This window comes from Geospiza fortis, unplaced genomic scaffold (assembly GCF_000277835.1).
Source record: "Geospiza fortis unplaced genomic scaffold, GeoFor_1.0 scaffold75, whole genome shotgun sequence".
In the NCBI taxonomy this organism is placed as follows: Eukaryota; Metazoa; Chordata; class Aves; order Passeriformes; family Thraupidae; genus Geospiza; species Geospiza fortis.
In genome coordinates, this window is record NW_005054360.1 from 603,896 (window position 1) to 616,983 (window position 13,088).

At 37.4% G+C, this 13,088-nt stretch overlaps 1 protein-coding gene across 1 annotated transcript; it reads right to left on the reverse strand.

Moving 5' to 3' along the window:
- Positions 1-449: 449 nt before the first annotated feature.
- On the reverse strand, positions 450-13,082 carry ENKUR (enkurin, TRPC channel interacting protein). Its single transcript, XM_014308176.2, has 5 exons — positions 13,025-13,082; positions 9,464-9,609; positions 7,897-8,117; positions 6,014-6,160; positions 450-2,555 (listed from the first exon to the last, which is right to left on the reverse strand). Exons 2-5 carry the CDS (start codon positions 9,540-9,542, stop codon positions 2,382-2,384), a joined length of 621 nt encoding a protein of 206 aa, XP_014163651.1. The 5' UTR covers positions 9,543-9,609; positions 13,025-13,082; the 3' UTR covers positions 450-2,381.
- Between the last annotated feature and the right edge of the window lie 6 nt (positions 13,083-13,088).

A 13,088-nucleotide genomic window follows, 5' to 3' on the forward strand; every position in this document is an offset into this window, starting at 1 on the left:
TGTTTGTGACGATGCCATATCTGATCCCTTCCTTCCTGAATATAAATAGTTTCATTCTCAAGAAAAGCCAGTGAGATATTCATCATAATTTCACGTTGCTATTTTTAAAAAATAGATACACAGCTTTGTCATGCACAACTTCCAACAGGAAATATTTTCCGTTTGTGGGAACGTAACTCTTACTGAGTTACAATAGATTATTCATGCCCCATTTTTCATGTTTTATTATGGTTATCCAATTTAATATGGACAATTTAAAATTACCAATTTTACAATTATGAAATACTGAAGCAGTTTGATCATAGCCTTTGTTATTTCATTGACTATTAGTAACTGACTAGTGAATTTAAAGGATGCTTCAACTGGTAATGTTTCTTTTTAGCCTGTAGACAGACTTGTTTCTGTTAATATTTAATAGCTTTTATGGGGGAACAATTCTATCAGAACAATTGAGTTTATCCACCTTTTTCATTTTGTTATATCAATGGTACATATTAGTTGATTCACAAACATTATAATTGCAATTACTAGAATTTCCTGAACATATAAATACAGAGTTACATTCTTTGGATTCTGTAAATTTATTTTGTCAAATTTCCCAGAGAGAGCTAAAGGGTAAGAACATTCTGCATGCATTTCAATGATTTTCATTATATTTTTTCTCCATAATCAGAGGTGTAGGCAGGTTCCATGGAATACACACCAAAAGCCTCTCCATAGGGTGACAGAAGCAATTCACATGTCTCATGAGGGGAACATGCAGCAGATCTACCTGCAAAGAGCTCTATGAGGCTCAGGAAAAAAATGCCACAGCATTGTTGAAGGACACTAGTGACAGTCCACTCAGCTACAGAAGGACACTGGCTTTTGTCTCTTCCTCTTCTGTTAAGCAGGAATACTTTTTGCATCCCTTCCCATTCACTTCCTAATTTCCTAATAATGGGTTAACATACTTCTGACAATGTCAAAAACCACTCATTTATATGGGTGAATGACAAATGTTTCTAAGTGTGGCCTAGCTGCTCATCCCAAATTTTGGGATAGGCCAACACCTATTTTGTATTTCTATGAAGTTAGCACTGATGATAAATGGAAGAACCAGATACTGATCCTGACCTAAATCAGCCAGTCTGCAAATAAGTAAAGGCTGACAGGGAGGCAGTGGGAATGGATGCTCTTGTGGAGTCAAATCCCTTTTTTTTTTTTTTTTATTTTAAATCATAAGAAACAGCCTTTTCTGATTACACTGAATTTCTTAAGAGGAGCATCAAGTACTTCACTAGAAAATAATGCCACATATTATTAAGTGCTAGCAATTTAGTGTAGTTTTGTTAAAATATACAGTGTGTCATTCTTTTGAACGACACATTCATTTCTTTTAAATCCACATTTTACAAATCTGCAGCTTTCTTCCAGCTTATATCCTTCAAAATTAAACAAGATTGCTTAACAATAAGTTACAAATAACAAAATTCACATTCCTGCTCACCCACCTGTTCCTAGTGTATGTCATAGACAAGTATAACACGCACAAGAAACAGAGCTTAGAATCACTGTGAAGTCTTCAAAGCCATTCCCTGACAAATTTAGGAAAGGAACTCAAGGTATGGTTTTTCCTTCTATGCAAACAATTGCGAGTTGATATAATTTTTGTCTAAGTCTTGACTCAAATGCTTGTATATTGCTTTCATTCTAACAGTACACACATAATTCCAGTCAAAACACATTTTTCTAATTTAACTGTAGATTTACTATAGCATTACAGAACTATGTACTTGTAAAAACACACATGTGGTGTCTATATTTTGTAAAGTCTGTATTATTGCAGGTTTCCACAATAAAAATTGGTTTTGGTAACAAAAAATAAGTACACAAAATGTTATACAGAACCCAAGCTGTTTAGAAATACAATTACTTGAGCTTTTAAGTAAAGCACAATATCTCTTTAATATGTAGTCCAGAAGCCATTCCATCCTGAAGTTATATTTACCAAGCTGTCTTCAGCAGCCAGTTATTTCCCTTTGTTTTGGCTACGCAAGGAAAGATGTACTCCAAACATAAGAAACATTGCTTTCTGAAATAAGAAATATGCTTTCTGTATGATGCTTATTGAAATCTTTGTAGTTAATAAACATGAAAAAGAATAACAAATTAAATTCATTATTGATACTCAAAGTTTAGTTAAGTATTTTATTTCAAAATGTTTGGGGAATTGTGCAGATGAGAGTTATACATAACAACTTTTCTAAGATGCTACATACTTAGTTGAGTATTTCCTTCTAAATAGTTGACAGTAGCATCTTCTGAGAATTTAAAGGCACTTCTTGGAGATGTGGGGACAGAGAAAAAGAAGAAAAGAGGCTGAATCTGAACAACAATCCTTACACATTTGCAATGTAGACACATTTGTGCTTCTCAATTGCTGCTATGTCATGCTCCAGTTGTTTCAGCTTTAATTCCAGCTCTTCTTTATGCATCTGCTTGTACCTGGTGTCTGTTACTATTGGAAGACCTTGATATGCACGATTTATTTCCTCCCAGTTCTTTTTCAGTGCCTGGTGCCATTACATGAAAAGGTAAGAAAAAGTAAGAACAATATGTACACAAACTACTTGGTTTTTTAATTTATATTAGGTATGCTAAGTGTTACTGCAATGTAAAAATAATAGATAAGTACATGAATAATGTGTAGTCATCTTAACTGGACCAAATCAATTAAATCCTTAAGAGTTATGATATTTGGAACTCCAGCCATATTGAGCAAAATTCAGCAAAGTTTCAGGCCATCTCACCACCAGCCTAATTTTCTGTAATCGAGATTTTGTTCAGGCCATGGTCACCAAACTGATTCCACAACACTTTAACTTCTATAAACTACTTTGAAAAAACACCAGCCTAATTGCATTCCCCTTCTAATCGACATTTACAGCAACAACTATCAGCAATTTTTTTTATCATTTGGACTAAAATCCCTAACTGTCACTGACCCTATCAACAATAATTTCAATAACTACTACCTCTCTTGCATGCTGCTGTGCAAAGAATTACCTTTCTAGACAGAGCAAACCATATCCTCTATATATAAAACCTTGAGACTAAAATTCTACATTAAAAAATTAAAAATGCTATAATCAAAACTTATTCATAAATTTGTTAAGTCAGAGACACGGAAACACCGAGACACCAGAGACAACACTTTTATCCACCAATATACACTAAAAGGAACCAGACAGTGGTAGAAAAATAAAATTTACATCTTGTCTTTATATCTTTCTTACAATTACTGCAACCATCGCTCTTATTTTCTCTCCTCAAAAGTATAATCAAAATCTACACATTCTATCCCCATGCATGTGAGGATTTAGTAGAATTTATCCAGTGCATGAAATGTCCCATGAAAACTATATGGGTGAACCTAATAATCACAACTAACAAGGAACTGAGACAGCAATCAGTAAATAACAGACCTCTTAGTGAGAAAACAGTTCTCATAAATGTTTATGGCTCTCAGTTCTGACACCTTAGAGGATATCACAATGTATCTTCACAAATAAAGAAGTCAAATTACTCTCTTGGGAACCAAAGTTCTCAGCTCTTCTCCCTAACCAAAACTGGATTCAATTGGCACACTGATTTTATGGCACACTGTGATTTCCAACCTCATGTCCTCCATTATTATGAAATACTTTTCTCACAGTCTGGCTAACTGATGAACATATTGAAGTTAAATTTAGAGGGTTTATTTTTATACATATTTAGCTTTGAAGACTGTTGTTTCTATTTCAGAACTCAAGGGCTCTTGTGCTTAAAAACTTGTCTTTTGTTGACTCTATAAATTGATTTAAAAAAAAAACTCTCCTGACAACACTAAGAAAAATCTAATCTTTATTATGAACTAATATTTTAACAATTCAAACCAGTGTATTTATTGCATAGCAATTCATGCTTTTTGCATATTCATATTAAGCATCTAAGTGTTGTTCATAAAGGTCATTACAACAATCTTCATATACAAATATCTACATAAGCCAAAAAACTTTACTGCTACATGTGAAATTTAGAACAACAAGGACATTTACCTACTGTCTGCTAATGGTACTTGGTTTTGCTATCCAAGGCTGTAAAGTACTTTGGTAAGTTTCATAGTCTACCAGGCATCAGGTACAGTTTACTAATATATAGGCATAAAAATAAATCTCATCTTTTCAAAAACTTTCATTAAAAAGGCATTCATAGATTCTTTAAATAATTCTTATTTGTGTACATTAGTAAGAACTGGCTTGGAAATAATTGAAAACAGTGAATTTTAAAACATTACAGCATACATTCATCAAAATTGCTCTATCCCTACAAAGTGGAGAGATCAAAAGCAGATCATGACTCTATAAAAATCTCCTTCACAGCTCCTCCAACAATGTAATTTGCTGACCACTATTCCTACAGCTAGATCACAAACTGAATATCCAACTCTATATATGGAATTCTAATACATGCTGGATTAGTGAGAAATATGTACTGCATTTATCAACATTCTCTTTTATTCTCATAAAATCCCAAACAAAGTAAGCACAATGAAGAGTTCAAAAAATGTTGGCACAAATTACTTCCTTTTATTTTTGTAAGGTCATGAGGCTTGATTTTGGTCTCAGGCAGCTATTGCCACGTATTCTTTCAAATCAGATAGTGCACATGTGTTCACTAGCAATGTCAATTATTTTAAAGGACAGAAGTTCCCATATGTCTACAGCTGAGCACTGGCTAGAAGCCACATACCCTAGGGACACTATTTCCTCCTGACAATATAACTGTATAAGTAAGCCCATGGAAAGGTAAATGTTTTTGAAAAAAAAATTAAAATAAATACTGAGTTAATAAAAACAATCTAAAAATTTTAAAAATGAAAAAAATATTCCAGTACATTCCTCTAGTTGAAAAATATAGAACATCATTTTAATCAAACTAAATGCAGAATGGTGAACAGCTGAACTCACATGTCTTTTTTGCACATATATTTTTGCTGCATTGTTAACTTGCTGGACCATTAGCTTGTCCCATGCCTTTCTCACCATAAAAACATGTTCTGTTCTTTATATTGCTGTCAGTGCAATACCCTCACCTCTCTCCCCTACTCCTTCCTAGCTTCTACTGCTTGTTGTATATGCAAAAGACCATTGCGCTGGACATTTCAGACCTTGCCAGTTAAGCAGTTTGCCTTTCAGACAAGCAAGTTAGACATTGTTTTCTCTCTAGATTTTTTGGGGGGCATTCAGCATCTTTGAGCTGTCCATCTATCTATTAATTTGTTTCAGGTGGATGCTAAGAGCAAGTTATTAGGGACAGACTGATATAAAGATATCACAGACATATAAGCTCCATTTTCATAGGAAATTTGTCTAAAAAGTGGTCAAGAAAAATTCCAGTTCTAGGTCAGAACTGGATATCTCTTTTATGCTCTACTTCTTTTATGGTATTAATTCTATTTAAAAAGTCTTGTGCAATAAAAGTTGTATGAAAGATAGTATACAGAACAACTTGACAAAATACAAAATTGTCAGTCATAGTTCTATGACTATATTGCAGTTTAATTCTGGGGGTTTTTTTGCCACATTTTAAAGCAAGCCATTATGCTTTAATCAGTGAGGTCACAATGTGAAGACAGAAACTGCCAGTAAAAATAGCAATATTCTACATTAGGAAAAAAATTTATTTCTCCATTAATAAGGGTCACTAAATCCATATTGGTGATTTTCTGCTCTTTGAAGTTTCACTGAAATTTCAAGTCATTAATGTGAATAAGAACCAAACAGAATTGAAAACTATTAAAACTGTAGCTAAATAAGTTCCTTTCAGTTGTATACAACTGTTCTACAGCTCCACCTAGTGAAAAAGTAGCCAACTAATTCATTTCACTTAAAAAACCCAAAAAAGTATACTTTTATTATTTATATGGACCTACATTACCCCATTTAATCTTTTGGACATTATACTAATTAAACTAAATCAAAATATGCACCTTCAGAATATTTGTCCTTTCTTCTTCAGATAGTACTTTCATAGCTTTCTTCTTGAGTTGCTCCAAAACACTGGCTTGGTATTCTTCCTCCTCTCTCTTCATTTCTTCATTTCTCTGTATCACATATTTTGGTAAAATGCCATAATTCTATAACGAGAAGGAAGAAATTCCTTATATGTGCTTTTAAGAAGGAAACAAAGAGATATCTGTATCCATCCATTTGCAAAAATAGCTTGAAATGACAATTTGTGCTACTGAGCACTAAAATCCTAAGTCACCATGTTCTTAAAAGTGTCAAACATCATAATCTTTTTAGCTTGAGAAAAACATATAAATAATTCCCTTCAATTTATCTTCACAACCTTAGAAGACAATAGAATCCAGAATCCAAAATGTCTATTCATAAGAACTGATGGCTGAGCAAGGAGTTTGAAACCTGTTCATGACAGGGAGCTATTTTACATTTTTATACAGTGTCAGCTTCTATGATTGAAAACATTCCTTAGAGAATGTCTTTGAAAGGTCTTCCTGTATCCTGATTTTTGCTGAACATTTCAACATACAAGAACACATACATGAAAATTGGACTAATTAAGAAGGATAAACTATCCCACACTGATGTGTTTCAGTGAGGAAAAAAATAACTTCTGAATATCCCAGACATTTTTGGGGAAACACACCTATTTTGCCTTAACCTTTGAAAATGAAGCTCCTCTAGCCAAAAGATATCAGACTCTACCTTCTTTCTACTAAATGCAAAATTATTCACTAATTTTTTAGTGTCAGGTAGCACCATGACTAGTATTGTTTATATACATTTTTAGCCATGGAAATGTACTGCAAGGGCTTCAGGTTCTTTTTGGCATCTTCTCTGTCATGAGTTATGTAATCTCTTAATGCTCTGTCATGGGTTACATGTTTAGATAAGCCAGACTCTTGACAGATCTTATTTTCCGGGATAGGGGACGGACTGTTCCTGTGGACAGAGGAGGTTCTCCTTAAAGTCATGTCAGCTCTCCTAAGGTCTTTGCTTTCCAGAGCTGTCTCACATGGGTTACCCTCAATAAGCTGCTGTTTGCTCTCCTGAGCAGTCAGTGCCCACCTGGCTCCCTGAACAGGAGGGGGTCTGCAACTGCCACATGGTCTGTGCCACCCAGACTACAACTGATTATCACACCCCTGAGCAATTCTTCCTGGTTTGTAAGTAGCAGAAGAGCATGACCATGGATTGGCTCATGCACCATCTATGAAGAAAGATGTTGCTGGCATGCTTCAGGAAACTTTTTCAATTGCTTTCATGTCATTGTGTTTGTTATCCTTTCAGCAGCTTTCAAGGAGACAGAAGTCTTTCATAAGAAGGTGCATCGTGATCTGAATAGTTCCTCAAGTTGCTTAAAGATATTTTCATCCAGCTCCTCACCTTTTTGGGTGCTCCATAACAAACACACTTTTGACAGTTGCTGGCCTTATCTCTGATTCTGACCCATGAGCTCAACCAGCCTGTTGCGAATTTCATAGAATAACTCCATATATTTGAACAGCTCCTTCATTCAAAGGGCAACCCTCCTTCTCTTCATCCCTGCCTGTCTTTTCTAAGCAGCAAACATTCATTCATCATAGAATTATGTGTCTCCCATTATACACTCCCTGGGTTCCCAATGCAAGACATATGCCATTGCTTTAGAACAATGATTCTGCAAATTTTTTTGGCTGACAGCACAAGCAAATGAAAACAGAGCAAAGGCAAAGCACAAATCTAGTGCCAGTGATTTCTTCTCCATGAATTCAAGAGATCTAACACAAACAGCCATGGTATCTATGCAATGGTGAAACTAAAATAGGCATTATGAATAGTGTTTCCAATATAATTTAACAAAACATACCTTTTTGTTAATGTATTTTGGAAAAAGTCCTGAAGGTTCAAGGAGATATTTATCTCCCTGTCTTGTATCAACACAAAAATGTCGAGGCTTTTTAGGCTCCCCTGTCATAACAGCAAGTGCATTTTTACTTATAAAATTCTTTTTAATACGAGTAACTGGGTAGTATGTCCTGGGTGGCACCGATAATGGGAGCAATTTTTTACCATCCTCTTCTTTTTTTTCTGTGAATAGAGCATGTAAACATTCTCAGCAATAAATTTGAATTGGGATATCAAATAATATTTCATATTATTACACTTTTCAAAAGGGAAAAACTATGTACAGAATTACATAAAAATAGAACCCAACAGTATCTACAATGAAAGAACTGCCTGTCAATGAACTGTAAGGTATGTTTGTTTGGCCTAACAGAAGTTTCATAACCTCGGAAATACCATGGTGTTTCAGATGGGTTTTCCTTATTTGTCACTCATTTTCTCTTAACTGTAGTAGTACAGGACTTTTTTCAAATGTAATTATAACTACTTTTAGTAGAGGTGCTCAGAGCCCTTGGGTAATAATGGTCCTGTCCAGCCTCACCTGGGGCATCCACCCCGCCCCCTTGGGCTCAGGAACCCCATTTGACCTGTCAATACCTGGATGAGCTGTCCCAGCCATGTCTGCCCTAGTCCTGCTCCTGAGGAGCTGTATGGAATCAGCAGAGGGACCCTAGTCCTGCTCCTGAGGAGCTGTACGGAATCAGTGGAGGGACCCTAGTCCTGCTCCTGAGGAGCTGTATAGAATCAGCAGAGGGACCCTAGTCCTGCTCCTGAGGAGCTGTATGGAATCAGCGGAGGGACCCTAGTCCTGCTCCTGAGGAGCTGTATGGAATCAGTGGAGGGACCCTAGTCCTGCTCCTGAAGAGCTGCATGGAATCAGTGGAGGGACTTGGCCTCTAAGTCGATTTTGCCTGATGGTCAGTGGGACACACTGCCAGGACAGACTTCCCTCACCACCCCGCTCTGCTGGCCTGCCTGACATGGTGGGACTGCACTCTCTTGGCGAGGTCTTTGCCCAGTCTGCATGGTGGTTGGCCTCAATGTCTGACTCATCTCTCCTTAGGGAAGAGCCCTGCTCTTGCTGCTCCCTAATCCTTGTAAACAACTTCTCATAATCCTTTCTCCAGAGAATATAGACTCTCTTCCATTTTAATGTAATCTTTTCTCCAAGGCACCAACAGAAATTCAGTAGTATCCTGAGTAGTCTCACTTATAGTAAGCAATTAAGAATAATTATTTCCCATCATATTTCCTACTAGACATAACTCTAATTCATTATCATTACTAGAAATAATTATTTGATCCAAGTCATCTGAGTTCATGTTCTTCTTTGGCAGTAAATAAGTGTTATGTCACAAGTGACAAAGCTCATTCCTACAACAGCTGGGTCCTGATACTGACCCCACAAACCAGTACTTCTGTTTTTACAACCCAATAGCTGCCCATAACATAGTACTGTAGGACACAAAGATGTAACTCTCTACTCTAAAAAATACATTACATTGCATATATTTTCTGTCTATACTTACTTGGTGCTAGCTTGGGCTCCTTGGAACGTTTCTGCAGAAAATCGTTTGGAGATGGCACTGCAACTTTTGCTGGCCCCATAGTTTTCCACTGAGATTTATTTTTGTCTGCTTCATGTTTCACAAGTTCTCTAAGTTTGGATAGATACCTTAGAGGTTAAAAAATATCCATAAAGAAGGGTCAGAAAATGTTCTTAAAAGAATATACTTTTTTGCAATAGCTCATGGCAAAAGCCTGATCTGTTTTGTTTTGTACTCTCTCCCAAATAAAGACCATCATTCACACAGCCTCCATGCTAAGGCTAAATCTAGTAGTGCCCTGACAAATGAGCTTTCTGGCTCTGAAGTTAGCTTGCTTCTTCCTTCTGCTCTTGTGTCTCTGAGGTCAGAATTATCACACTTGGGGAAATAAATACCAAATATATATGCTGAACACAGACATTCTGAATTCCAACAAAACCCAAATTTTGCAAACAAACTTGAGTATTGCTTGCATTAATTCCTTCTGGTCCATGGTGTGATTCTTGGGGCGTCCTGTGCAGGGCCATGGACTCAATGATCCTTATGGCTCCCTTCCAACTCAGCATTATCTATGATTCTGTGATTTATGCTTGAGAAAAGATGTCAAATGCAGTCAAAAATTGTACAGGATGTCCTTGATCATCAGTTTTTCTTATTACTGTCCACTGTATCACTGTCTCAGTGTTCCAGCTGAACCATCTGTTACAGACACTCATGAGAGATGAGGGGGGTGACTGTTCTGAAATAGCACAGCACACTGCAGATTCCTTATGTTACACAGACAGGAGCTGTGATCCTGAACAATGGTAATCAGTGGTGGGTTTGGCACTGAAACAGCTGATGTGAAAATCAGTGAGGGCTCAGACATGAAAAGCTGTATGAACATGGTATGCACACATTGCTGTTTTGGTCTAATGTTGCATATGGCGTGATAACTTCTGCTTTAATAAAAATCTCCAAAAGCAGCCAAATACTGATCATTAGCTGATTGGCAACATCTTGCCTCTATCTGAAGGATTGAGCTGTCACAGATGTTCGCTGAGGAAGCAGAACTCCCTGCTCCTGAAGTGAAGGCTCCCTCACTGTACTTTTATAACCTGCCCATCTTTAGGAAACATGTCATATTAATTTGTGGTAGACAAAGGCTTATGAAAAACTGTGCTTCTTTTACAGAGAAAAACAATGTCATGTTTTCAAGTAAGGATAAAAAAGAACAAAAAAGATTACATATAGCGCAACCCATTCTACGGAAATACTGAAATAGGAAGAAAGAAACCATGTAATCCTGGGCCACTGAATGTGTGTATCACAGTAGCAACACTGACAAAAGCTCTTGACCATGAGCTGCAAATGTCCAATAAATGTATTTGTACTTGATCATAACATTAGAACATGTCAGAGGACTTCATTAAAATTGTGGACTTATTTTGTCTTTTGGAGATTCGGTCTAAAAAATCAGAGAGAGGATTATCTGTATAAGATCATATATACTTCCTGAAATACTTCTAATTATAAGGAATGAGGTTTTATTAATTTTCTTCTGTTAAATTCATGACAAACAGCAGTAGACACTGCACAAACCCACCAAATTGATAAACAACAGTATTCCTCACCATTTTCTAGAAGTGGCATCATGAGCACACAGGAGAGAAAGGCACTGGCTTTATGCAAATTTTGACCTAGTGGGGTGCACAGTCTTGGAATGAGAAAATGCATGAGAAGACACTGAGTTTCTTACATACTAGCATGAGGTAGAAGAAGGCATCATTTGTAGACAGCTATAGACACCTTTGGACAAAGAGATGGGGATCTGTTATCTTTTCAGTGACTTTCCAGATCAAGAAGTGGCTCAATATCACAGGGTTAGAGAGGGTTGCAAGGAAAAAACCATGGTTATGAGCAACATCAGAATCTAATCTGCTTATCATTTAGCAAGGGAAAAAGAGACAATACATCTGTAAGAAGACAGAATATGACACCTATTCCTTAGGTGTCAACTGGGGATATCAAAGTTGGGGAAAATGAGGATGTTTGCTTTGGTTTCATGAGCAGTACCAGTCAGTTGAGAGTGAAATATATATGATTTCATTTGGGGAAAAAAAAACATACAAAAAAGTAGATTTTGTATGCATTAGTTAAAACTGGTCAAATCGTGCTATTAAGCAGGTTCAATAATGCTGTTACCAGCTGAATATTTGTCACATTGTGAACCTAAGCTGCAAGTGTGGTAACAACAGAAGTCAAGGAGATCAGAAGGGGATTTAGTCAGATTATATCTAAGCCAAGGAACCTCTTGCCTAAACTGAACCTAATGGTCATGGAGTATCCAAATCTCTGAACGGTATTAAGTCAGGAATGGATTTAGTGTGCATGCCTCACCATATTGTCCTTTCACCTTCCTCCGTCTTCAAAAGCAGTCCAAAACTATATACATTCACAATGAAAACAAAATTTAAAGACCTACTTTTACATGGGAAAGACTCAGAACTAGGAATCTCACAAGTCTGGACCTTTAACCTGAAACAGGATAACTATCTTTGTTCTAATGAGTGTCACTGATACATCTACTTGTTTGAAAGCTATTGAGTTACAACCTACCCTTTCACTAAAGATGCTAAAGTGTAACAGCCTTTTATATAATTAGGGACTTGAAAAAAACAATACGTCTGCATAGCTCTTGGCAAAAGGGCTTTTCTTATATTTTTAAGGCAAGAGGTAAGAAAAGGAAGCAAAAGAAACAATGTCAGAGGATACACCCGAAACATGGTAAGCATGGAAACTGGAAAGCCCACCTTTTCAGCGGCTCACTGAGCTGTCTAAGCAAATAACAAAGATGTCATGTAATTCCTGTGCACAGAAGGAGTGCTTTGTAAATTATGAACTAACAAGATGTCACTGAAGACACCAAACTTAAATCATCACTTCTTGGAGCAGACCGTAAACCCTCAGATCACAGAATCACAGAATCAATCAGGCTGAAAAAGACCTCTGAATTATCAAGTCCAACACCATCTTATCAACTAGACTAAACATCACATCCAGTATCTCCTTAAACACCTCCAGGGGCAGGGATTTCACCACCCTCCCGGGCAGCCCACTCCAGTACCTGATCAACCATTCTTGCGAAAAATCTCTTCCGAATGTCCAATCTAAACCTGCCCTGGTGCAGCTGAGGCCAAGTCCGGTCGCTAACTGCCTAGGAAAAAAGTCCAACCCCCACCTGGCTGCATCCTCCTTTTAGGCAGTGGGAGAGAGCAATAAAATCACCCTGAGCCTCCTTTTCTCCAGGCTAAACTCGCCCAGCTCCCTCAGCTGCTCCTCATCGGACTCGCGCTCCAGACCCTTCCCCAGGTTCGCTGCCCTTCTGGGGACACACTCCAGCACCCCAATGTCCTTCCTGATGCTAGTGACTCCTTAGGAGGGAGAGTAACTATGCAAAAACTAGTTTGTTTGGGGTTTTTTAAAACCTGTTACCCGTTAGATGCATTGCTTGGCCGGAACCAGCCACCCTCGCCCGCAAGCAGCTCTGGGACACCGACATACCCGTCAGATTTGGCGGGCGGCTTCGGCCGGGGCGGCGGCTCACAGGCACCCTCCGGGGCGCTCT

Coding starts and splice junctions, on each gene's coding strand:
- ENKUR (XM_014308176.2), bottom strand. CDS start 9,542: ATGGGGCCAGCAAAAGTTGCAGTGCCATCTCCAAACGATTTTCTGCAG. Junction 8,118..9,463: donor GGAGCCCAAGCTAGCACCAA/GTAAGTATAGAC, acceptor CTCTATTCACAG/AAAAAAAAGAAGAGGATGGT. Junction 2,556..6,013: donor AAAGGACAAATATTCTGAAG/GTGCATATTTTG, acceptor TAATGGCACCAG/GCACTGAAAAAGAACTGGGA.